The following is a 26,342-nucleotide window of genomic DNA, read 5'->3' on the forward strand; positions in this document are numbered from 1 at the left end:
TATAATGAGTTATTGTGAGAAGAGAAGCCAGGCATTCAGCATTTTTGGAGCTGGTTTTCTTTAGGTTGGGTTCACTCTTTTTTCCTATGCCTTAATACACATGTGTTATGACACCTGTTCTTTGTTGCAATAAGACATCCCATATCCTTTGAATGTTATGCCTAATGCACCAGAACTCACCACGAAGGATTCATGTATCAATTCTGCACCTCTGTCTGTACTTTACGTTGGGGTACCATTCAGAGTCTGGCCATGAAGCCCAACTGAACTTTGGGTTTGTTAGCTAAATACATTCTAGGACACAGGCTTTTATACTTGGGCTGTGGCTACTTTGTAAAGAAAATAAACTGCAAAGGGCTCATTGACACCAGTCTTTTTGTGCAGAGTTGCCTGAGACAGTCCCAATGCATATTGCATCAGTTCACACTAACACACTTTATTGGTGTGCACTGCACAAAGGTAGGATGTGTTGCATTTTTGTGTAACACAGCGTGTTTTCAGATGTACTCAAATGCATTGCTAGATGCATGGAATTGAATTGGAATTGCATTATATTAAATTAATTTGAAATTAAGGGAAGCTCTGTAGTGCATTTAACAAGGCATCACAGCACAAGGGAGCTTGAGTTGCCAACTGGTGTCAACGAGCCCTAAGGCCCTGTTCACACCTTGATTCTGCCCGCAATTCCAAATCACATGGCAACTGCTGCGAAACGCGTATCTTGTGTTTGAGTGCCATTATCCTTCACAGGCACCTGAAATGCAATGCTGCTCCTCCGCGGTTGTTGCATGACAGGATCACTTGGCAAACTGCCTTTGAAAAAAAAATCTCATGAAGCATGTCGCCAGAAAATGAGCAGGAGCTTTTTTGGGCAAGTGTGCATAGGGCAGCCTAGTCACGTGAATGGGCTGGCCTTATGCAATACGCAGAATTGCCTGACAAACGCTTTGAAAATCACGTACTGGGAATGGCTTTGCGATATGTGAACTGGGCCTAAGACTTTGCACGTTTTTGTTTTGATGCACTTTGAATGTATTTAGATGATTTAAACTGAAAGTTGGACTTTGTGTATGTAAACTATAACCCAAAATGTATTTTATTTGCTCCCTTTTGGTCTGCACAATATAACATTGAAACTGTTTTATATGTTTGACAAGTGCATGTAAACATAGATGTTGATCCTGCCAAAAATCTTAGGAGCTGATAAATTCCTGTGCTCTCTCCCTCTGCGAACAGATGTCAGCTTGCTCTTTTCCTAGCTGTATCCATTGACTACAAATCACTATTCTGTTTTGGACAAGGGGGCTGTTATAATGTCCTCCCTAGGGTGACACCACTTCTAGATGCAGTACGGTTGTCACTCTAGGACAGGAAGCTGCAAACTATAATTTTTTTTTGTAGTTTGAATTGAATATCCCATAGTGTGGAGTTGCTTCATGTTTTTTTGCTTTTTATTTTTTTTAGAGAGTCTTGTGGTCAACGACCCAGCCTTCCAGCACGAGGACCCCAATTTCTTGTCTCGCAGTGAGCGGTATGAGTTGGCCATCAAGAAGAGTTCTCAAATGGTTAAGAAGATGAGAGACCATGGCATATCCGACCCTGAGGAGATCTATTGGTTCAAGAGGTGGGCTCTGCACATACACCATCTAATTTGTAAAATTTTTCAATAGAGATAGTAGGCTAGCTCTACTTGCCTTGCAGATGAGAGAGATTTTTACTGAAAAACACAAAACAAAAAGGTCTTTGCTAGATTTTATATTTCGCAGTGCTACTCCAGTGCTAAGAATTATGGCATTTTTTATATGGTTGTATTGGAACACCTTGGGCTAATGTACCTATGCATGAACCATACCTGTGGGATCCCTTAGGCCTCTTTCAGACGAACGATACGTGAAGGTCTGCCTTTCAGTTTTTTTTTAGGCGGACCCGAACGGATGCTCCATAGACCTCTATGGAGCATCAGATGTCAGCGGTGACATATCGGCTGACATCTGACCTGCCCCGATCTGAAAAAGTGTGACGGAGGAAAATACTACTTTTCCATCCGTCGACGGAGCGATCCCCGCTGAGCAAGCGGATGTCCACAGGGCGGGTCATCACGGATCTGTCCCTTGTGAAAGAGCCCTTACAGCTTCTCCACCACTAGACACTGCTACTCCAATGATCTCCACTAGCTTTTAGGCCCTCTGTTAAACAGCTGGCCTACTGCATAGTGAACATAGGACATCAGCCGCTCAGCACAGGCTCCATTCAGAGATCACCTTATATTTTCGAAATGAACGCAAAGCTTTCTCTGTGGACGGGGTGGTGTCATAATGGTTCTAAATGCTGCGTTCACATGCTGTGTGTGAAGAGCTGCAGCTGTACTCTATCCAAATCAATAGTCAGTGTTGCTTCCGCTTAGATGAGCAGTTGCATGCAAATTAGAGCTGCACGATTAATCGTCACAAATCGGTATCGCAATTTTTTTTTTCCTGTTGCGATCTTTATAAAAGTGTTTCATGATTTGTGCTATGCAAAGAATTCTCTCTGCTCTTCTGAAGCCACAGCCATCAAAAGAAAAGACAAAATCTGGGCAGTCTGCCAAGAATCAGAACATTGCTTAGCAGTTGAACTAAGTCTAAACATTGTAACAATTTGTCAATGGAATAGACTGTGTGTAAATGAATCATTTGTTAGTTAAAATCATTTTTTTTTTTTTGCAAAAAAATTACTTAGAACCCCCAAAATATATATGTGTGTGTGTGTGTGTATATATATATTATATATATATATATATATATATATATATATATATATATATATATATATAGTAATGTTCGGGGGACCAGGTAGATCGCAGGACACAGGCTTTTCATACAACAAAGGGGTTTATTAACTTAAATAGCTTACAGCAGCCAAAAACAAAAGGAAAAAGGTTTGTAGTCTCACCGACTTGCAAAGTCCAGAATAGCTGTCTTTATCAGAAACAGAGCTTGATCTTGATGGCAGGCAGCTTCCCCTGCCAGGAGCCTTCCAAACAGGACACTGCTGTCCACTTCAGTTGCTGCAACCCAAAACAAACACCAAACACCATCCACCATGTGTTCTCCACTCCTCCACACACACCTACCACTTCCTGTCTTGTTTTTTTTTTTAGGCACTCCCTTAACAGGTGGGTTAATCAATTTTATTCATTTAAAAAGACCACAACCCAAACAGAGGGGAAATATAGCGTCCTTCCAGGACCCAGCCACGGCGTCCTGTACAATATATATATCTATATATGTATGTGTGTATGTATATTAGAGAATAAAATCATGGTTGTTGCAATATTTTATGTCGCACTGTATTTGTGCGGCGGACTTTCAAATGCAATTTTTAAAAAAAAACAATTTAATGAATAAAAAAAAAAACCCTAACCAGTAAAGTTAGCCCAATTTTTTTTGTATAATGTGAAAGATTTTACGTCGCGAGAATCGTGATCTTTTTATTCTAAGCAAAAAAAAATGTGATTCTCATTTTGGCCAGAATCGTGCAGCTCTAATGCAAATAGAACCTCCGTCCGACCCTGGATACAGCCAGCGTGCCTCCAGGGTCCTGGGGAATTCTGGCTGCAGCTAATCAGCCAGGTTTTATGTGGTCATAAAAACTATCTGCACTTATGCGGCCATGTGAATGTAGCCTAATGCATGGATATAGAAGCAGCTTTAATCTGCTAATACAGGGAGAAGTCATATTGGATTGTATGATGGAGGAGTCTTGGGTCGCCCATATGTAGCACAATAAAGCAAGCCTGTAATTTGATTAGCAAAAGCCTGAAGCACAAATAAGATATTTGGATCCCACAAGATGCAGGATGGTACTTTAAGATTCACTGTCCTCCACTGGCAAAGCCACTGCAACTTGCTGAAAAATACATGAACAATGTGAGTGCCCTCACCCATATGACAGTGCTGTCGCAATGCCCTGAGTGCTGTCATACAGGGACATGCACATGAAAACCTCACCTCTCATACTTTCTTGCTCTGTTTAAGGGACACATGGACCTTTAAAGGTATAATGTGACACCTTATTATGCCCGTGCTCAGTTTGTCTCTGGTTAGATGACAGGGTTACTTTAAACCTATACATAAACCATTCCAAGCAATCAACAGTTTGTTTAACTTATCTGATTGTAATAAACTGAAAACTGCATGCAATGTGGGACATCTTTTGCCCTTTGTACTAAACTATGGAATAAACACAGTGTCAGGGTTATTGGATGTCATACTGAATAGTGGAATCTCTTTTGTGTGTCTGTGTGGTGTCCTAGAATAAATTGGGTAGTTTTCAGAGGTGTATCAGTTTTGTTACCTTCTTTAATTTTTTTTTTATATAAAATGTATGTTGATGGCAGTCTTGCTTCCATATTCTCTTGGGAGAGTGAATATTAGTGCATAAAATGAAGCTGTGTTCCTTAGAATACATCAACGTGTGTGGGGAATACACATTTAGAATACCGTGATTAGGTATTCAAAAGTGAAGACTTCTTTGTGTTATTTGCTAACTATACTGCCTTCACTCCTTTAGTGAATCAGCCCCAAAATATTCAAGGCAGACAGTCTGAATGCCAGCCATAAATGGAACAGGCAGGAGCAATAGGCTTTCTATACTAAAATATTCTATTTGAAGGTGGAAGACCCACTTTAACCTCTTCCCTACCAGGCTTATTGTGGCACGCCTCTCCTACATGTAAAAAGTCATAATTTTTTGCTAGAAAATTACGCAGAACCCCAAACATTGTGTATGGGTTTTTTTTTTGTTTTGTTTTTTTAGCAGAGACTCTAGGGAATAAAATGCCGGTCATTGCAACTTTTTACGTCATGCGGTATTTGCACTAGAGGTCTACCGATATATCGGCCGATATTTGCCGTTTTTTAAATAATCGGCATCGGCCGATTGTGCTGATAAAAAGCCGATTCTACAGCGGGACTTTGAAATGACTTCTGTAAGAAGTCAGTGTGAGTTGCCTGAGTCGTCATAGCAACACTTTCCTCCTCTCTGGGCAGACTGCCAAGAAAAGAACTAAATGATACAATGTTTACACTTGAATGAATGAAGTCATCTCTGTGTGTAGAAGTTCTCAGTTTAACCATTTAAAGACTAAATCTTTTCTGACACTTGTTGCTTACAAGTAAAAATCCTGTATTTTCTGCCAGAAAATCACTTAGACCCCCCAAAAATTATATATATTTTTTTAGCAGAGATCCTAGGGAATAAAATAGCGGTTGTTGCAATATTTTATGTCACACAGCATTTGCACAGAGGTCTTTCAAATGCATTTTTTGGGGAAAAAAATACACCATTTAAAAAATAAAAATAAAATAAAAACAGTAAAGTTAGCCCATTTTTTTTTTTTTTTTTTTTTTTTTTTTTTTTGTCCAAAAGTTTTGACTACCCTTTTTTATTTAACCACTTTCAGACCGGACCAATTTGCTGGTCAAAGACCAGACCACTTTTTGCGATTCTGCACTGCGTCGCTTTAACTGACAATTGCGCGGTCGTGCGACGTGGCTCCCAAACAAAATTAACGTCCTTTTTTTCCCACAAATAGAGCTTTCTTTTGGTGGTATTTGATCACCCCTGCGGTTTTTATTTTTTGCGCTATAAACAAAAATAGAGCGATAATTTTGAAAAAAACGCATTATTTTTTACTTTTTGTAATAATAAATATCCCCCAAAAATATATAAAAAAACATTTTTTTCCCTCCGTTTAGGCCGATACGTATTCTTCTACATATTTTTGGTAAAAAAAATCGCACTAAGCGATTATTGATTGGTTTGCGCAAAAGTTATAGCGTTTACAAAATAGGGATAGTTTTATAGCATTTTTATTAATAATTTTTTATTATTTTTTTTTTTTACTAGTAATGGCGGCGATCTGCGGTTTTTATTGTGACTGCGACATTGTGGGGCACCCATCGGACATTTTTGACACATTTTTGGGACCATTGTCATTTATACAGTAATCACTGCTATATAAATGCAGTGATTCCTGTGTAAATGACACTGGCAGTGAAAGGGTTAACCAGTGGGTGGCAGTGTAGGGGTTAAGTGTTCCTAGGGGTGTGTTACTAACTGTGGGGGGGTTGGGCTTTCATTTAGTGTACACTGATCTCTGCTCCAATCACATGGAGCAGAGATCAGCGTCACTAGTTGCTAGGCAGAATGGAAAAATGTTGTTTATACAGCATTTCCTCCATTCGGCCGCTCCGTGAGACGATCGCGGGGATGCCCGCGGCGATCGAGTCCGCGGGTCCTGCGACCGGACTCACGGGGGTCCCGACCAGCGCGGGAGCGCGCCGCCGGCGGCGCGCTCCCAATGGCACGGCGGCAACGAATATTGGACGTACATGTACGCCAATATGCCTGCCCGTGCCATTCTGTCGACGTACATCGTCGTGCGCTGGTCGGGAAGTGGTTAATATATAGTTTTTTTTTTTTATCTAAATCATACATACAAGTAAACTGATTTGAGGTTTGTTTTGTTTAATAAATGTTTAAGTGTAAGAAATTTTCTGTATCACTTATGAAGGCTGCTTTCACACTGGAGCGGGCAGGCGTTGATGGTAAAACGCAAGTTTTAACGGCTCTTTACCATCATTTTAGCGGTGCTATTTGGCTGCTAGTGGGGCACATATAACCCAGCTAGCGGCCAAGGAAGAGGTTAAATGCCCCCATGAAGCACCGCTGCCAAATCGCATGGCATGCGCTTCGGCAGTGGTGCCCATTCATATCAATGGGCAGGAGTGGTGGAGGAGCGGTATACACCACTCCAAACATGCTGCTTGCAGGACTTTTTTTTTAAGATCCTGCCAGCGCATCGCCTCAGTGTGAAAGCACTCTGTCTTTCACACAGACTGCAGGGGAGCCATTTTGCAGGCACTTTACAGGCGCTATTTTTAGCCCAAAAGCGCCTTAAAAAACGCCCCAGTGGGAAAGGTGTGTTAGATCAAGGGGGATTAAAAATAAATAAATAAAATAAAATTGGCCTAACATATCGGCCCAAAAAAATCGGCATCATATATCGGCTATCGGCCGCCATGATTTCTAAATATCGGCATCGGCATCGGCCAGAGAAAAACCCATATCGGTCGACCTCTAATTTGCACAGCAATTTTTCAAACACGCTTTTTTGAAAAAAATAAAAAAACGGTAAAGCTAGCCCAATTATTTTTTTTTGTATAATGTAACAGATGATGTTACGCCAAGTAAATAGATGCCTAACACATCACACTTTAAAATTGCGCACACTTGGAATGGTGCCAAACTTTGCTACTTAAAAATCTCTGTAGGTGACGCTTTAACCACTTAAAGTGTAAGTAAACCCCCCTATCCTTTTTAGTCAAGGAAGCTGCCATCTTTGCCACTGTTTAATGTAAAACTACCATGATGCTGCACATGTAATCAGTCATGACACCAGCCATTGGATGGTTTAACAGTTTGATTGAGAGCACAACCAATGGGAGTCTTACATTTCCGGCATGCCCCAGAAATGACACTGTTTTATGAACGGGTTTACTTCCGCTTTAAGGACCGAGCCTCTTTTTGAGTGTGTGTGTGTGTGTTTTTTTTATTTTTTTGCTAGAAAATTGCTTAGAAGCCCCAAACATACATCTCTTTTTTTTTTTTTCTAACACCCTAGAGAATAAAATGGCGGTCGTTGCCATACTTTCTGTCACATTGTATTTGCGCAGCGATCTTACAAGCGCACTTTTTCTTGGAAAAAATAAAATTTTTGAATTAAAAAAATAAGACAACAGTAAAGTTACCCCAATTATTATTTTTTTTCAATTGTGAAAGATAATGTTACGCCGAGCAAATTCATACCAAACATGTCACGCTTCAAAATTGCGCCCGTTCGTGGAATGGCGACAAACTTTTACCCTTAATCTCCATTGGAAACGTTTAAAAAAATTCTACAGGTTGCATGTTTTAAGTTACAGAGGAGGTCTAGGGCTAGAATTATTGTTGTCACTCTACCAATTGCAGCAATACCTCACATGTGGTTTGAACACCGTTATTCCTATGCGGGCACTACTCACGTATGTGTTTGCTTCTGCACGTGAGCTCAGCAGGACGGGGTGCATTTAAACATTTTTTTTTTCTTATTTATTTTACCTCCTTTATTTTTACACTGTTTAAAAAAAAAAGTCACTTTTTATTCCTATTACAAGGAATGTAAATATCCCTTGTAATAGAAAAAAAGCATGACAGTACCTCTTAAATACGAGATCTGGGGTCAAAAATACCTCAGATCTCATATTTACACTTAAATGCAATAAAAAAAAAATTGTCATTAAAATAAATAAAAAAGAAAATTGCCCTTTTTAAGATCTGTGGGCAGAAGCGACGTTTTGACATCGCTTCTGCCCTGCATTGTTATGGAGACGGGTAGAGGGTCATCTTCCCCTCACTCATCTCCATGCCCAGCCAGGGTGAAGATCTAAGCGGCGGAGGGCACTGGAGCGCGGCCCCTCTTCTGCCGCTGATAAAAGTGAATCCACCGCAGAGACCACTCTCTTATCAAAAACTGGGCCGCCGGCCAAACAAGAGGATACCGGGATTATGGCAAACTGAGGCTTCTCCTGGTATTTTTATTTTTTTTTGAGTATTGTATTGGGGCTGTTTTGTGGATTTGGTGCAGCAAAAATGGCTAGTATTTAAAAAATTCTACAAGGTATATTTAAATGTTTGAGCACAGCTGTATTATATTTGGGGAGCAAAAGCTGTATAGCGTAACATACAGTGTAAGCTTTATCTTATGTATGTGTGTACATATTTTATCTACTTATAAGATCGGCCTTGGTTCATGCGAAGTATGTAGAGTTTGGAGTTTGTGCAGACTAACCCTGTTCTTGCCATCAAAATCTAATCTCTTGAGCAGATAAAGTCATATAAACTGACTTCAGGCTAAGGTTGTAGGCAGGCAGGAATGCACTTTACTCCTTCTACATGAATAGATCAGAAAGCTGTCCTTTTGTACATTGTTCTCAACCCAAAATGACTTAAAAGGTCTCACACTGTCCAGTAAAACTGGCTTTTAATTAATTTTGTCTGACTTTCATTCGACTTGAGGGCCATAGACTTCAATGATAACCCTCAAAAGTCACATGAAAGTTTGCCCCTGAATGTTATAAATGCGACAGTTGTGCAAGAGTTGTCTTTTATCAGCAGTCAAATCTAAAAGTCGCATCCAAGTCGTACCCAAAGTCATACCCTTTGGTGTCGTACAATTGTGAATGGAGCCTAAAGCATGATCCAATTTTCTTCATCGGGGGACAAAAATTCCCTCCTGATCACCCAAGAGGTAATCTGATATTCCCTGGAACAACTTTACCTATAAATATTAGTATCCAGTTATATTTTCTGCATTTGGGAAATAATCCAGGCCTTATTTAAAAGTTTTCTGAGCTGGCCAGAACCAGCTTTTGAAGGAGTCTATTCCACATTTCCACAGCTCTTACTATAAAGAAACCTTTCCTTCTTTGGAAGTTACGGCTATGTTTCCACTATTGCAACCCCAAAGTCACGCGATTTGGAGTGCAGCTTTGATCCAACTAGATCAAAGTTGCATCAAAAGTCGCTTCAAAGTTCCTGAAACTTTAAGTAGATAGATGGGTGCCATTGAAATCAATGGGCTGTTGTCATGCGACTTTGTTTCCAAAGCCACATGACAAGTCGCACTAGTGGAAACCGAGCCTTAATCTCTTTTCCTCCAGACTTCGAGTGCCCCCTTGACCTCTGTGATGACCTTAAAGTTAATAACACAACACACTATACTTCCCTATATGGACCACGTATGTATTTATACAGTGGATATAAAAAGTCTAAACACCCCTGTGAATGTCCATGTTTCTGTAATGTAAAAAAAAAAAAATCTCTATATCAATCTCTCACGCTCCTCTCTTCTCTCGTCTCGAATACTCCAAAGTGAGTATACTAAATGAGTAATGTGAAAAGTCAGTTACACATATAAATAAAAAATAATGATACAAATGTGAACATTTCTAAAAGGTGAAAAAATAAGCTTAAATGTAACAAGGTTCTTCAATGAGAAAGATCCAACAAGATGAAATATTCCAAGACCACCACCGAAGAAAAATTGAGATCTCCGTGTGATAATCACACAATTAGTGGGGACACTTAACAGAAGGAATGGACCTCCTGTAGCAGCGAGGTCAAAAAGCATTGCATGCCATTGTTGAGCCTGTCATTTACTAGGACCCCCAGGTCCTTTTCCATTCTAGATTCCCCCAGGGGTTCTCTCCCTAGTGAGTAGATTGCATTCATATTTTTGCCACCCAAATGCATTATTTTACATTTTCTACATTCAGCCTCATTTGGCATCTAGTTGCCCACCGCATTGATTTGTTCAGATCTTCTTGCAAGGTTTCCACATCCTGCAGAGAAGTTATTGCCCTGCTTAGCATCGTCCACAAATGCAGAGATTGAACTATTTATCCCATCCTCTGGGTCTTTTTATGAATAAATTAAATAGGATTGGTCCCAAGACAGAACCCTGGGGGACCCCACTTTCTACTCCGGACCATTCCAAGTATTTCCCATTTATCACTACGGTCTGAACGTGCCCCTGCAGCCACTTTTCAATCTATGTACTCACCCTATGGTCCATGCCAACAGACCTTACTTTGTACAGTAAACGTTTATGGGGAACTGTATCAAATGCTTTTGCAAAATCCAGATACACCACGTCTATGGGCCTTTCTTTATCTAGGTGGCAGCTCACCTCCTCATAGAAAGTTAGTAGATTGGTTTGGCAAGAACGATTCTTCATGAATCCATGCTGATTACTGCTAATGATACCATTGCCATTACTAAAATCTTGTGTATATAGTCCCCTATCATCCCCTCCAAGAGCTTTAATACAATTGATGTTGGGGTAACTGGTCTGTAATTCTCAGGGATGTATCTCTGCCTCTTTTGTGCTACATTGGCTTTTCTTCAGTTGGCTGGTACCCTTCCAGTCAGACTGTTCGTAAAAAAATTAAGGACAATGGTCTGGCAATTACTTGACTGAGTTCCTTAAGGACCCTCGTGTGCAAGCCACCTGGTCCCAGTAACTTATATTAATGTTGCGTTTTTCAAGTCTATTTCTAATTCTGTCCTCTGTTAGCCACAAGGTTGCTTCCTGTGATGTGTCATGAGGATAAACATTGCAGTTTTGGTTACTGAAGCCACCCCCCTCCCCCCATTGCCCTGTGAAGACTGAGGAGAAGAATAAATTCAATACCTTTCCCATCTCTCCAACCTTAGTAACCAGATTCCCTTCATCATGCTTTATGAGACCAATATAATCTGGCCTCCCTTTCTTACTATTTATGGATTTAAAGAATTTCCTGGGATTTTTCTTACTCTCATCTGCTATGTGCCTTTCTTGTTCTATCTTAGCCGCCCTGGTTGTATTCATTGTAAAGTTGGAATGCTAATGATGATCCCCAACCTTGTATTTTTTTTGAAGGCCTTCTTCTTTGCTTTTTATATGCATTTTTGCGTTGGAATTAAGAAAACCATGACTCTTTTTTTTTTTTATCTATTTTAAATTTATTTCCCATTGGGATGCACTGGCTAATGCCCTTATTAAATATACTCTTAAAGCATATACGCATTTCTCCTCTGTGTTCTTTGTTCCTAAGATTTTATCCCAATTTGTATCTTCTAGCAAGGCTTGTAGTTTAGGGAAGTTTTGAAATTCAGAGTCTTTGTGTTCCCTTATGTTTCCTATTAGTGTGATTTATACTGAAACAAATTGACCTGTGATCACTGTTTCCTAAATTGCCCCGTATTTCCACATCCGTGATCAGGTCTGTATTGTTGGTAATCAGTAGGTCTAGTAACGCTTTGCTTCTAGTTGGTGCATTTACCATCTGACCCATGAAATTGTCCTGCAAGACATTTTGGAACTTGCGCGGTTCCTTCCATGTCTGGATAATTAACGTCCCTCATTATGATGACACTTCCCATCCTTGCCGCTAATCCAAATTGTGATAGGTCTGCCTCCTCCCTCTGTTTAGGGGTCCTATAGCATAATCCCCAGTAATATTTTCCCCTTTAGTTTCATCCCTTTGCAGGTCTACCCATAAAGATTCCACCTCCTCTCTTGCTCCCTTAGTTATGTCATCTCTCACATTCAGATGTACATCATTTTTGATATACAGGCATACCCCTCCCCCTTTTTTACCCTCTATCCTTGCGATATAGGCAAGACCCTTGAATGGTTGATAGCTAATCATGAGAGCTGTTGAACCAAGTCTTTGAAATTCCTACAAAATCAAAATCCTGCTCATACAACAGTAGCTCTACTTCTCCCATCTTGTTCGCCAGACTCCTGGCATTGGTGAACATGCCACATAGTTTGGACCGGTCGCAAACTGTCACCTTATTGGGTGTTCTGAGGTTGCAAATAGGACTTTTTATTATACTTACCTCGGGTTTATAGGCTTTATTCAACCTGCCACTAATGCCCCCAATACTACCCTCTGAAATATGTTCAGTTTTAAATGTTACAAAGAATATAACAAAATTTGTAAAAAGGAAATCAAGGATGCAAAAATTCAAAACTAATGATAGATTGCAAAAGATAGTAGGACAAACCCCCAAAAATTCTTTAAATATATTAATAATAGTAAAAAGGTCAGGTCTGAGCATGTATGCCCTTTACAAAATAATCTAGAGTGGGTGATTGGGGACAAAGAGGGCAAATTTAACTGCTTTAGCCTCCGAAAATTCTACCCCCTTCCTGACCAGAGCACTTTTTGTGATTCGGCACTGTGTCACTTTACCTGACAATTGTGCGGTCGTGCGACATTGCACGCAAACAAAATTAACATCATTTTATTTTCCCCACAAATAGAGCTTTCTTTTGGTGGTATTTTGATCACCTCTGTGGTTCTTATTTTTTGCACTATAACAATCCTCAGTTTAGGCCGATATGTATTCTTCTACATATTGTTGGTTAAAAAAAAACAACGCAATAATAATATATTGATTGGTTTGCGCAAAAAGTTAGTGTCTACAAAAAAGGGTATAGATTTATAGCCTTTTTAGCCAGTTTAGCCAGCCAATTTATAGCCAGTTTTGACAAATTTTTGGGGCCATTTGCATTAATACAGCGATCAGTGCAATTAAAAATTTATTGATTACTGTAAAAATTTCACTGTGAAGGGGGTTAACACTAGGGGACAGTGAGGGGGTTAAGTGTGTCCTAGTTTGTGTTCTAACTGAAAGGGGATTGGGACTGTGCAGGGAAGATAACAGATCGCTGTTCATACTTTGTATGAACAGACGACCTGTCACTTCTCTGTGTCTCAGCGGTGATCGCGGGAGCCCAGTGGTGATCGAGACCGTCGGGCACTCGCATCGGCTCGGGGGGCAAGGGCGACTCTGGTAGTGCGCGCTCCCACTAGTGGCCACAGTGCGAAGTGACGTTGCATAACCTCGTTTCACCCAGCCATGCCATTCTGCCTCAGTATAACTGCGGCGCTTGGTCGGCATGTGGTTAATAACCCCTTTACACAAGCCGTACGCAAATTTGCGTTCATGACTTGAAGAGATTGTACTTTTTTTATGTTATTTTTATTTTTTTATTTATTTATTTTTTTGAGCTGGTGATTGGCTCTCTAGTGATATCAACCGCTCAGCTTTAACCCTTAAGAAGTGGGACGGGATGTCCACCCACCACCTTCCGCCACTCTTCCCGGGCCTCTCGTCACACCAGGAAGCCTGAGCCACCATCCAGGGCATCCGTTGGCTAGGCTGAGACTCGAACGAAGCTGGATTCAGCTCTGATCGGGTCTCCGATGTAAAATCCCGGAAGCGACATCACAACATCCATTCCGGTTTACTTGGCTGCCAATGGCGCAGAATAAAAACAAAAAAAAAAACAATATTGAGAATTGACAATTTTGACGATCTGAATACTTTTTAAGTGCAAAGGAGGGATTTGAGGTCTTTTTAGACCACCGATCCCTCCATAAAGAGTACCTGTCACCATCTATTACTGTTACAAGAGATGTTTACATTCCTTGTGACAGCAATAAAAGTAGTCAGATATTTTGTTTTTTTTGTACACTGTCCCTTTTTACAAAAAACATTTAAAGCCTCCCTGTCTCTGCGAGCTCACTCAACAAAGAAAACACATACGTAAGTCACGCATGTAAACTGTGTTCAAATCACACAGATCAACCTCAATGCACTGTTTAATTGGGCAGCTGTGTGGCAATTGAGGTTTAAAGTGGATGTAAACCCGAAAAACTTTTAATGAAGTTTTCTACCTGGTAGAGTAGAGGACGTTAAAGCGGGATTCCACCCTAAAGTGGAACCTCCGCTGATCAGATCCCTCCCCCCCTCCGGTGTCACAATTGACACCTTTCAGGGGGGAGGGGGTGGAGATACCTGTCAAAGACAGGTATTTTCACCCACTTCCGGGCATAGACTCCCGTGGGAGTCTACGCCATTTCCTGCCCTGCCGCGCTGTCTGCTGGGACACACACGGGTCCCAGTGACAGCGCGGAGATTTCCTATTGCACGGCTCGCGCATGCGCAGTAGGGAACCGGGAAGTGAAGCCGATTCGCTTCACTTCCTGATTTCCTCACCTAGAATGGTGGCGGCAGCAGCCGAGAGCCGAGCGATCGATCGGCCTCGGCTGCCGGCATCGCTGGAACCCGGGACAGGTGAGTGTCCATTTATTAAAAGTCAGCAGCTGTAGTATTTATAGCTGCTGGCTTTTAATATTTTTTTTTTTTTTGGTGAAAATCCCTCTTTAAGTCATCTGTGCCCAGTTTTGCCATGAGTTAATCAAGCTCTTTCTTTCTTTCTTTCTTTCTTTCTTTCTTTCTTTCTTTCTTTCTTTCTTTCTTTCTTTCTTTCTCGCCACACAAATGGGTTTACTTCCACTTTCATGTTATGCACTTGGGGGCTAAGAATGTGCATGCATTGTAATTTTGGTAGATCAGTAGCTTAATAGCATGCAATGCCAAGCTGCGGTTTCCAAAGCGAGCAAAGTCCTTTCTTGTTTATAGAGAGGTACTGTATGGACTCCAGAGAAAGATCATCTTACCCTTGTAGAAATAATTAGTAAGACCTCATCTGGAATATGCAGAGAAGGGCAGCCAAACTGATAAGAGGCATGGAGGAACTTGGCTAGTAAGTTAGAGACATCATGTAAGGATGTTATTCCACTGCATAGCTTGGTGTCATCTGTAAGGACTGAAATGGTACTTTTATTCTAAGACCCTATATCAGTGATGGTGAACTTTGGCACCCGAGATGTTTTGGAACTACATTTCCCATGATGCTCATGCGCTCTGCACTGTAGATGAGCATCATGGGGAAATGTAGTTCCAAAACATCTGGGGTACCAAGGTTTTTCATTGCTGCCCTATATCATTTATAAATTTATTAAAAGGTAAGGGTCCCAGCACTGAACCTTAAGGCACACCACTAATAACCACTAGTCCAGACATCCCAAGCTGCAAAAACAAATTTCAGGGAGCTGGCCAGGATATTGCGTGGCACTCGGGTGTCAGGGAGCCACAGTCAAATGTGGGAGACTCCCACACCTCACTGAAGACTTGGGATGTCTGCTACTCTCTGAATACGGTCTTTTAATCAGTTTCGTATTTGCAAACTGATTTTTTTCCAAACCTGTAGACTTTACTTTACACATTAGCCGTGTGTGGGCAACTGTGTCAAATGCTTTTGCAAAATCCATGTATGCCACTGTATATCCACAGCCACTCCTTTTGCCTAAGGTTTAGCTCACCGCCTCATATAAAGATATCAGATTTGTATGACAACTCCCATCTCTCATGAATTCATGCTGTCTGTTGCTTAAAATAGATAAGTTTTTGCTGGAAAAAAATAAAAAATATGTGGCCTTTTATTAAACTCTCCAGTAGCTTACGAACTAACAGGTCTATAGTTACTTGATTTTAAAGGACACCTTTCCTGAGCTGTGTGTGACGCTGATATTTAAGGTGGAGAGAATGTATGTATATATATATGTGTGTGTATATATATATATATATATATATATATATATATATATATATATATATATATATATATATATATATATTATAATTATTTTCCTACAGGTAAGCCTATAATAAATTTTCGCTTGTAGGTAAAATTAATATCTTCAAACCTGCACGGTTCAGGAGATATTCACCCTGCATGCAGCTGCTGAAGTCAGCAGCGCATGCGCTTTGAAGGTCCAGCATATCGTGCCAGAACTTCAGAGCTTCTTACTGGAGCCCAGGGCTCCCGCCCACATGCGTGGAAGTGACATCGGCGTGGCTTCAGCCACTCGCAGCACTGGAGCCTGCAAACCCAAAAGTAACGCCGGGGGAACATGTCGACCACCTCAGTGGTGACCCAGGCACCGCTGGGGGGGCTTTGTTCTAAGGTGAGTATTTCATAATGAGCTAGTATGCTGTGCATTACTAGCTCATTATGCCTTTTGTCTTGCAGGTTTTTTTTTTTTTTTCACATGGTTTAAAACTGCTTTAACGTTATTAAAGCAGAAGTAAACTTTGCTAATATTGCTTCTTTTTGGGGCCACCGAAGTGGGTTATGCCATAATGTTCTAGTATGCACAGCATATTAGCACATTAAGGTAAACTTTCCCTTCAAACCACACAGGAGTTACATTGTAGTAGCACAGACTGGAGCAGCAAATTTTTGCTGAGAATTTATCATATAATCTTGCAGCAAATTGACTGCGGAGCTGCTATACAAAGCTAAGTCCACCACAATCTAAGCATCCATTTGAATGATTGGATGAAAATTGGGCTATGCGGGACTTTCTTGGGGGGGGGGGGGGGGGGGCGGTAAGCTTGTTGATAACGTTTTTTTTATAATGAAGCTAGACAGATGTCTCCTCAACCATTGTTCTCAATGAGACCACTACTTGCCATGAAAATGTAAGTCCAGGAGAAAATGGAAACGAGGCTCTGGCCACAGATCTCGGTCAGTGGGGAAAAAAGACCTTGTCTGCGCCTGGTGACTTGGATTCAACAGCTCTTTTAAAAAAAACAGTGGCCACCAAAAGGTCGGGGCACCCCAAATTGAGAAATCTGCATGCAAAAGAACCAATACGCACACCAAAATAATGTCTTATGCCGCGTACATACGGTCAAACTGTATGACGTACTTAGTCTGGCGTACTTTCCGCCAGACTGTCCGTCCGACTTTCCGAACGGGCTACTTGCCCACACACGGCACTTTTTGAGCGGCCTAATACGGCGTACTAAGTCCGCCGTACTATCCGCCCTACTTTTGAAATGAACGGACTCGTCCACACACGCGGAGGAAAGTCCGCTCATTTCGAGCGCGTCTCCAGGTAGGCGGGGCCCGCGAAGGAGACGTCGCTGGCCCCGCCGCCTGGTATGGACTTAAAGGGGAACCCCAACGCCAAAAAAAATCAGCGTGGGGGTCCCCCCCAAGTCCACAGCAGACCTTTTTCCGAGCACGCTACCCGGCCGGCCAGGAAAGGGGGGCGAGCGAGCGCCCCCCCTCCAGAGCCGTACCAGGCCGCGTGCCCTCAACATGGGGGGGTGCCTTGGGGAAGGGGGGGGCTGCGCGGCCCCCCCACCCCAAAGCACCTTGTCCCCATGTTGATGAGGACAAGGGCCTCTTCCCGACAACCCTATAAGAAGGCGCGGTGGCCCGGCAGAAGAACCGAAGAGGGGGACAATACCCCCGAAGTCGGGAGAAGAGGCCTGCGGCGAGGAAGAAAGCCGGACTCCTCCGCTAGCAAAAGAGCTACAAGAAGATAGCGGAGGAGTCCGGTGAGAAGACCCCCGAAGACGGAAGACCCCCGGAGCTGTGCAATAAAGTATTTTATCTCGTGTGTTGTGTTTTTTTTTTTTTGTACTTTTTTTTTACAGGTGAATGGGTAGGGGTACATTGTACCCCATACTCATTCACATAGGGTGGGGGGCCGGTATCCGGGGGCCCCCTTATTAAAGGGGGCTCCCGGATTCCGATAAGCCCCCTGCCCGCAGACCCCGACAACCAACGACCAGGGTTGTCGGGAAGAGGCCCTTGTCCTCATCAACATGGGGACAAGGTGCTTTGGGGTGGGGGGGCCGCGTGCCCCCCCTTCCCCAAGGCACCCCCCCATGTTGAGGGCACGCGGCCTGGTACGGCTCTGGAGGGGGGGCGCTCGCTCGCCCCCCCTTTCCTGGCCGGCCGGGTAGCGTGCTCGGACAAGGGTCTGCTGTGGACTTGGGGGGGACCCCCACGCCGATTTTTGTTGGGGTTCCCCTTTAAGTCCATACCAGGCGGCGGGGCCAGCGACGTCTCCTTCGCGGGCCCCGCCTACCTGGAGACGCGCTCGAAATGAGCGGACTTTCCTCCGGGCGGGAAAAGTCCGCTCATTTCAAAACTACGGCGGACTGGCATACACACGGCCGGATTGTCCGCCGAAATGCGAATACGACGGACAGAATTTCGAAAAAACCGAAATTCTTAGTACGCCGGACTGCACGCTGAAAAAGTCAGCTGAAGCCCACACATGAGCGGATTGTCCGCTGAAATGTGTTTCAACGGACTAAGTATGCCATACAGTCCGCTCGTGTGTACGCAGCATTAGGAGTCCAAAGCCTTCTATTGATTCCATAAAAAAAAAAAGGTCGACCGATGCTTTTTGGGAGTGAAAAAATCCCCCTGTATCAGGGCTTTATATAATGTTTTGAAATAATAATAATTTCAATGTAACATTTATAACAGAATGTGTGCTGTAACAAAGTGCCTATAAAAGGGCATACATGTAGTGAGCAAAATTGACAAAAAAGAAATGTATCGCATAAAATTCCAAATTTATTATACAAAAGTTAGACATAAGTTGTGAAAGGCATCCATGTGTTGTACTCAGGTACAGTTTTCATCTACAATACAGAGAATATTCCTGTTTTTACAAAACTCGTCCACATAAGATGCTCAATGCTTTCTGAAAACACTTTTTCTTTTTTAGACATATTTGGCACTAGCAGTTACCCACAACTATCACCCCACATCAGTGGAATCTTAAAAAAAAAAAAAACACATGCATACGTACGTATCCCTCTATAGTGTGTACTTGTCTCAATTAAGATCACTAAGTAAGTGTAATTTCTGTCTGCTGCTTCGTTCCTCTGCCATCTGCATCAGTCACTTCTGACAAGTTTTCCTGACACCAAGAAAAAAAATGGTGACATGGGAGGATGCTCCAGCAGGTCTGAACTCTGATCCTGTGAGCTGTGTAAAGGGGGGGGGGGAGACACCCCCCCCCCCCCCAATCAGCTCCTAGAACTTTCCTCACTGAGCTCTGCAGAGTGTAATTTCTGCTCTCCGCCTCATTTTTTCAGAACCTTTTTTATTTTTTTTATGGATGTAGAGAAGACTGCAGATAGACAGATACAACTTATGTAGGAGGATTAAATATGGAATTGTATGTGATATTTTTTCCATTTTGCTCACTTCATGTAAGCCCTTTTACAATCCCTTTGCTACAACACACATTCTGTTATAAATATTATCATGCTTCCCCTTTATTTATTTTTTTAAGCAGCTTTTCACCTGCCAGAAGCTCTGATTTTCAGAGGACCAAAGCAAATGCCCTGTATGCGTGAGGCGTTAGGACAGGGATATGCAATTAGCGGACCTCCAGCTGTTGGAGAACTACAAGTCCCATGAGGCATAGCAAGAATGACAGCCACAAGCATGACACCCAGAGGCAGAGGCATGATGGGACTTGTAGTTTTGCAACAGCTGGAGGTCCCCTAATTGCAGATCCCTGCCTTAGGATAAGATGGATGTAATAACCCTGTGCTATATAAATATACTGGAGGAATTTTTTTTCTAAAGAAAGGCCATACAACTGCTTTGTAAATGAGCACCTTAGATAAAGTCTTACTGTTTTGTAAATTATATTTGAAGAACATTGAGAGAAAACCTGTATATACAGGCTACCAGTACTGGGCTTTCCTAAAATGTTAGTTTGCTGGCTGTCCTGGTTATCTTCTAAAATCAGTGCTTTCTAAGTAACTGACCCAGAACAGGTATGCATATTCGAGGTTCTGACTTTAGTAATTTAAATATGTTTTTTCTGGATCTGTGTTTAATGATTTGGAATCCAGGGGATCAGTATGACAGCCAGGCATCTATTATTTTTTAAAGAAAGTGGACAGCGTTGACAGCCTTCATGTATCACTACAGGTACGTCTCTGCTGAGCTCCACTAGTTGCTTGGTTGTGTGTTTTTTCTCTGACCCAGAACAAGCATGCAGTAAATGAAAGTCAGTGAATAGATGGAATAGATGGAAATTAAGCAAAGTCATAAACTTGACAGCCAAATAACATTTTATAGATTTATTTACTGGTCTAGAAGATCGGTCACACAAACTGGAAGCTTATAGTGAAAAGGCGGTGGTTTCCTCATTTCTCGTCCGCGTCACGTAGCTTAGCTTGGGATGATCACACTGACTGAACTCTGCACACACTGCCTTCTGTGCTAAATCTATATTCGTAGATAGGTTGGACTTCACCTGTGCCCTAGTATTCAGTCCCTGGCTGTGTTTACTGGCACCTACCAGAAAGGTAGAACCTGGCCGCTGTGCCCAATGAGTGCATGGTACAAAGGGCTGCACTGCTCCACCCAGCACAAAGGGTGAAGATCAGACTGGTTTATGTTTAGAAGCAAATCGATTTATTACAAGTACCGCAGCTGACCTGTGTGGTGGTGGGAGAGAATATAATGACTGTCATTAGAATCTTTGGAATAACATTTGTCTTTCAAACTATCAGAATAGGCTGACCTCTTCACTCATTTTTGGAGCCTTTTGCGATGAAGAATAGGTGCAGGTACTCTCTCACCTCTGAAGGTCCCATTCACACGAGAGTGTTTTGTAGCTCAAAGCTCATCGCTCCAAAACTCTCTTGAAACAGAATCTCATTTAAATAAATTGTAGACATTCGTATATGAGCGCTCTGGTGCTGGAGCTCAATGCCAAGCTGCTGGAGCTACTTTTGAACAGGTTGACCCTGTAGATCTCAAAGGCAACACCTATAAACCCTCAAATCAAGTGGTGTGTTTTTGTTTTAGTTTTGTTTTTTTATTGTTCTTGTGTTTTGTTTTTTCAGGTGTTTTTTATGCGTTTACCTTTTCTATAACCACAGGTCAAGGGAAAGAAAATCGCACCAGCGGAACTATTGTGTTCTCCTGGTGGAGGGGAAGGGGGAATTGTCCCCCCTGTGGGGAGCACACCGTCATTATTGCTAGGTGCTATAGCTGCTGGTAATAATTGCATGCTAGAAATCTGACATACTGTTTGTACCTACTTTGGGTACTATCATATCATCCTGCCCATAGATGGATCGAATGTCAGCTGGTCCCTGCTTAACCGGCTGAGATTCAAACCATCTATGGCTAATGTTCTGCCGAGAAAGTTCCCCCCTGGGGGATAAGGACCCCCCTGTACTGCGCAGTACTAAGCACAACAAAGTCTCAGAAAATAGCCCAAGCTGAACACAGCAAGTCAGCTGCACTTGGCGCCTATGCACTCGGCATATTTTTATTCTAGCTCTATGTCCACTTGGGTGGTGGGGCTCGAACTTGGACATAGGTTAGAATGTAGTGTGCAGGTGCCGTGTACAGCTGACTGACTGTGTTCAGCTTTGGCTATTTTTGGAGACTCCGTTGTGCTTCGTACTGAGCAAGCTCTGCGCCTGCGCAGTACAGGGGGGTCCTTATCCGCCGGGGGGAACTTTCTCGGCAAGACACCGGCTTTAGCCTGCAAAAACTGGTCTCCTCCCTCTAGTGCTTTAAATTGGCTTAAACAAACATGCCAGAAGTGCAAAGAAAGTGCAGCGCTAATAAATATCAATTACCAATAAATTAATTAAATAAATATTTGGTTAACTAAATAATCACTATAAGGTGACAAAAGTGAAATAAAAAACCTTTCAGCGTGACATGAAAAAAAACTGTATATAGACAATATCTGTTCTCTTGGTATCTCCTTTTTACATATATTTTACATATATTTTTTTAGATTGTGTCATGTTTATATGAATTAACCATTGACGTTTCCACTGTCTACAATCACAAGTTACATAGTTAGTAAGGTTGTCCCTATCCCTGTACATTGCATCTCATTAAAATGCTCATTTATTATATTATTATTTATTTAAGGTACCCATATAGCACCATCAATTTTACACATACATTGCACACTCACATTGGTCCCTACCCTCAAGGAGCCCACAATCCAATGTCCCCAACCCCCATTCATATACTAGGGCCACTTTTGGACAGAAGCCAATTGACCTACCAGCATGTCTTTGGATTGTGGGAGGAAACCGGAGTACCCGGAAGAAACCCACACAGGCAATTCCGATCGGACAAAGTGGCACGCATGCTCAGATCAAATTACGAGACCAAAGCTATTGGCTACTAGCCTGAACGTAGTCCCATCGTAATGTACTAACGTCATCACGTTCTGAACAATTGGATTTTCCAACAACTTTGTCCGACCGTGTGTATGCAACACCAGTTTTGGACAAAATCTGTTGGAAAAAATCCAATGGATTTTGTGGTTGGAATGTCAGACCGTGTGTACAAGGGCTTACTGCTAGGTGAGAGTGCTAACCACTACACCACTGTGTTGCCCCACACCACCATTACAGATTTATTGTTTGTACTTCTCTATTGTAGCACCCATCACTTTCATTTTAATTTTGCACATTGATTGTGTTATCACTTAGAGCGCAGCACCATCCATTGACCTTAATGGATTGTTTTGAGGGATTGTCACTTTGTACCCTTTTAGTGGGTAGTGGTTAATGATGACCTAGTGTAGATATAATATTCTTGTTGTCTACTGCATCACTTGGTATTTATATATCGCCCTTTTTTGTTTTTCATTTATCTGTGTCTTTCCTTTTAGCACATGTATGGGCTTAAAGAGGAAGTAAACCCTGATGGGTTTACTTCCTCTTTCATTCCCTGCAAAGGCAAAGCATAATGGACTACTGTGCATCGCATAGTAGCCCATTATGTGTCACTTACCTGACACAGGAGCCAGCGATGTCACCGCTGTCCCCTGTAGTCCGGCGCATCCATCTTTTCGGTGGGGTCTCGCAGCTCCGCCGCTGTCATTCGGCGGAGCCGCGATGATGTCACTCCCGCGCATGCGCACGGGAGCCGACACGCACGGCAGCTCCATTGTTGGAAATGCCGCGCTCAGTGCGCCTGCGCGCCGCTGTCTACGGCGCATGCGCCGTAGACAGCGGTGCCTGTCTTCGGGCAAATATCTCCTAAACCATATAGGTTTAGGAGATATTTCTTGGACCTACAGGTAAGCCTTAATCTAGGCTTACCTGTAGGTCCAAGTGGTTTGTAAGGGTTTACAACCACTTTAAAAATGGATCCCCTGATGTTAACATTTTAGCATGTCCGTCAATATGCTATCAAATCAGTGCAATGATTCTGATGAGTTTCTTTTACCCCGAAACACCCCGGCTGTTTTTTGTTTCTTTGTTTAGTACAAATTAATTTGGTCTCTTCCTTTTTGGTCTTGCATCTTCCATTTGTGCATGTTTTTTTTTCTGTTAACCTGCTGGGATACTCACTGGAGGACAGCCTCGTCTGTTGTAAGCAGCCTAACCTGAGCCAGGGAGCTCTTCAACTACTTTGTATGAACTTGCATCAAAGTCCCAGCCCCTCTTGGATGCTTTTTTTTTTTTTTTTTTTTTCTTTGGTGTTAGGAAAATAGCAGTGATGGGTATCATGGCAGTACCAGGGAGACCTTCAGCGCTGTTAACTGTAACTAGTATTGAGTACAGTATAACACATGGGGCTGTGCCTTTGTTGTTATAAAGGTGCAGTCTACCCAAAACTAGTATGTACAGCCATTGCCAAACGTTTTGAGAATGACACAAACCTTCATTTTCACAAAGTCTACTGTTTCAGTGTTTTTACATCTTTTTAGCAGATGTTACACTGAAATATTATTACAAGCATTTCAGAAGTGTCAAAAGCTTTTATTGACAATTACATTAAGTTAATGCAAAAAAGTCACTGTTTGCAGTGTTGTCGCTTCTTTTTCAAAACCTCTGCAAATTGCCCTGACATGCTGTCAATCAAAATCTGGGCCACATCATGACTGATGGCACCCCATTCTTGCATAATCAATGATTGGAGTTTGTCAGAATTCTGATTATTTATTTATTTTTTTCACCCGCCTCCTGAGGACTTGCCCCAAGTTTTCAATGGGAGTAAGGTCTGGGGAGTTTTATGGCCATGGACCCAAAATGTTGATATTTTGTTACCCAAGCCACTTGGTTATCACTTTTGCCTTATGGCAAGGTGCTCCATCATGCTGGAAAAGGCATTGTTCGTCCACAAACTGCTCTTGGATGGTTGGAAGAAGTTGCTCTTGGAGGATGTTTTTGTACCATTCTTTATTCATGGCTGTGTTCCTAGGCAAAATTGTGAGTGAGCCCACTCCCTTGCCTGAGAAGCAACCCCACAGATGAATGGTTCTCAGGAAGCTTTACCGTTGGTATGACACAGGACTGATGGTAGCACTCACCTTTTCTTCTCCAGATGAGGTTTTCTCTAGATGCCTCAAACAATGAGAGGATTCATCAAAGAAAATGACTTTACCCCTTTCCTCAGCAGTCCAAACACTGTACCTTTTGCAGAATATCAGTCTGTCCCTGGTGTTTTTCCTGGAGAGAAATGGCTTCTTTGCTGCCCTTCTTGACACCAGGCCATCCTCCAAAAGTATTCAGCTCTCTGTGCATGCAGATGGACCCACACTTGCTGCTGCCATTCCTGAGCAAGCTCTGCACTGGTGGTGCCCCGATCCCACAGCTGCATCAACTCTGGGAGATGGTCCTGGCACTTGCTGGACTTTCTTCGGTGCCCTGAAGTCTTCTTCACAAATGCGGTGAAAATGTTTGTAGTGGTTTTTTTTTTTTATGGGATTAAGTTAATTTTCATGGCAAAGAGGGACATTGCAATTCATCTGATCACTCTTCATAACATTCTGGAATATATGCAAATTCGCCTTAATAAAATCTGAAGCATCAGACTTTGCGAAAATTAATATTTGTGTCGTTCTCAAAATGTTTGGCCACTGCTGTAGGTTTTTGTCATATAATGGGGGCTTTTAGCCCAATTTTGTAGTTTTATTCAGCTGCTAAAAATGCAGTCAAATCATGGTGGCGAAAAACAGTTTTCAATATCTCGCCATTTGGTTTATTTGGTAACGTACACTCAGCTAAAAAGTCTGTTCAATGTAGTAGTCGTTTTATTAATGTGACAGTGGAGGGTGGGTATGTAATCTCAATCTTGGGTTTTTCAAATAGGTAAGTAGCTCTAACTTTTTTTTATTTTAATTTTTTTTTCTCCCAATCCTCTTCGGGTGCACTCACACTGGGCACAGTTGAACTGATTTATGCCAAAGTTTCATTGTCTATCTTCCCCTCTCCCCCTGCTGGTCTGTGTTCACACATAATTTGCACTCATACTAAAGTGAATTGTGACCGGGGCCACTTCTTCCAAGTGGTCCTGGGGATATTATGCTTAAAGCGATAGTAAACTGACGGGTGTTGTGTTTTTTTTTATTTATTTATTTTTATTTTTTCCCCTGCAAGACAATGTCATAATGTGCTAGTATGCATCACATACTAGCACATTGTGTGAAACCTATCTTGGAACTAAGCCCCCCTCTGCTGAAGATGCCTCCATGTTCATCCAGTCTTCCTTCCACGGGAGCCGCTGTTTGCAGCACAGTGACATCACTGGCTGCATCTATAGTAAATATCTCCTCAACGTTGCACGTTTAGAAGATATTTACAGTACCTATAGGTAAGCCTTATTATAGACTTCCCTATAGGTAGAAATTATTCATGGGAGTTTACTCCCACTTTAACTGTTCCCTGGCATGGTTTGGAGCACTGACACAACACAAAGGAACTGAACCAGGAGGGTGAATCGTGCCCAGGCTTGGTTAAAACTGCTAGTGTGGGTGCACCCTTAAATAACTGTATAAATTATATTCATTTTATAACTGTTAAAACATTTTTCACATTTTTTAAATATATATTTTAATTTTATTTTTTACTGTTACATTATTAGGCCTCATGCTCGCAGCCTGTAGAAGCAACTCTGTTGGTCTATGTATTCATGCACGTTTGGGTATTTACAGGCATATTTGTAGAGAATTGTTTTTTACAGGCTGAAAAAAGTTACAAGTGCGTGGTGGTTTTTCTTTTTTTTTTTTTTTTTGACAGGAGCTTTCAGACAG

General features: G+C 42.1%; 1 protein-coding gene across 2 annotated transcripts in view; it reads left to right on the forward strand.

The window, feature by feature from the left end:
* Positions 1 to 26,342, forward strand: part of ACOX1 (acyl-CoA oxidase 1) — an 82,829-nt gene that overhangs the window by 4,902 nt on the left and 51,585 nt on the right. For both annotated transcript variants that reach the window (XM_077459360.1, XM_077459359.1), the window contains exon 2: positions 1,465 to 1,624. In XM_077459360.1, coding sequence (XP_077315486.1) covers positions 1,465 to 1,624 — 160 coding nt within the window. The remainder of the gene's footprint in view (positions 1 to 1,464; positions 1,625 to 26,342) is intronic.

Source organism: Lithobates pipiens, unplaced genomic scaffold (assembly GCF_037356315.1).
Source record: "Lithobates pipiens isolate NorthernLeopardFrog02 unplaced genomic scaffold, aLitPip1_a1.2 Scaffold_28, whole genome shotgun sequence".
NCBI lineage: Eukaryota > Metazoa > Chordata > Amphibia > Anura > Ranidae > Lithobates > Lithobates pipiens.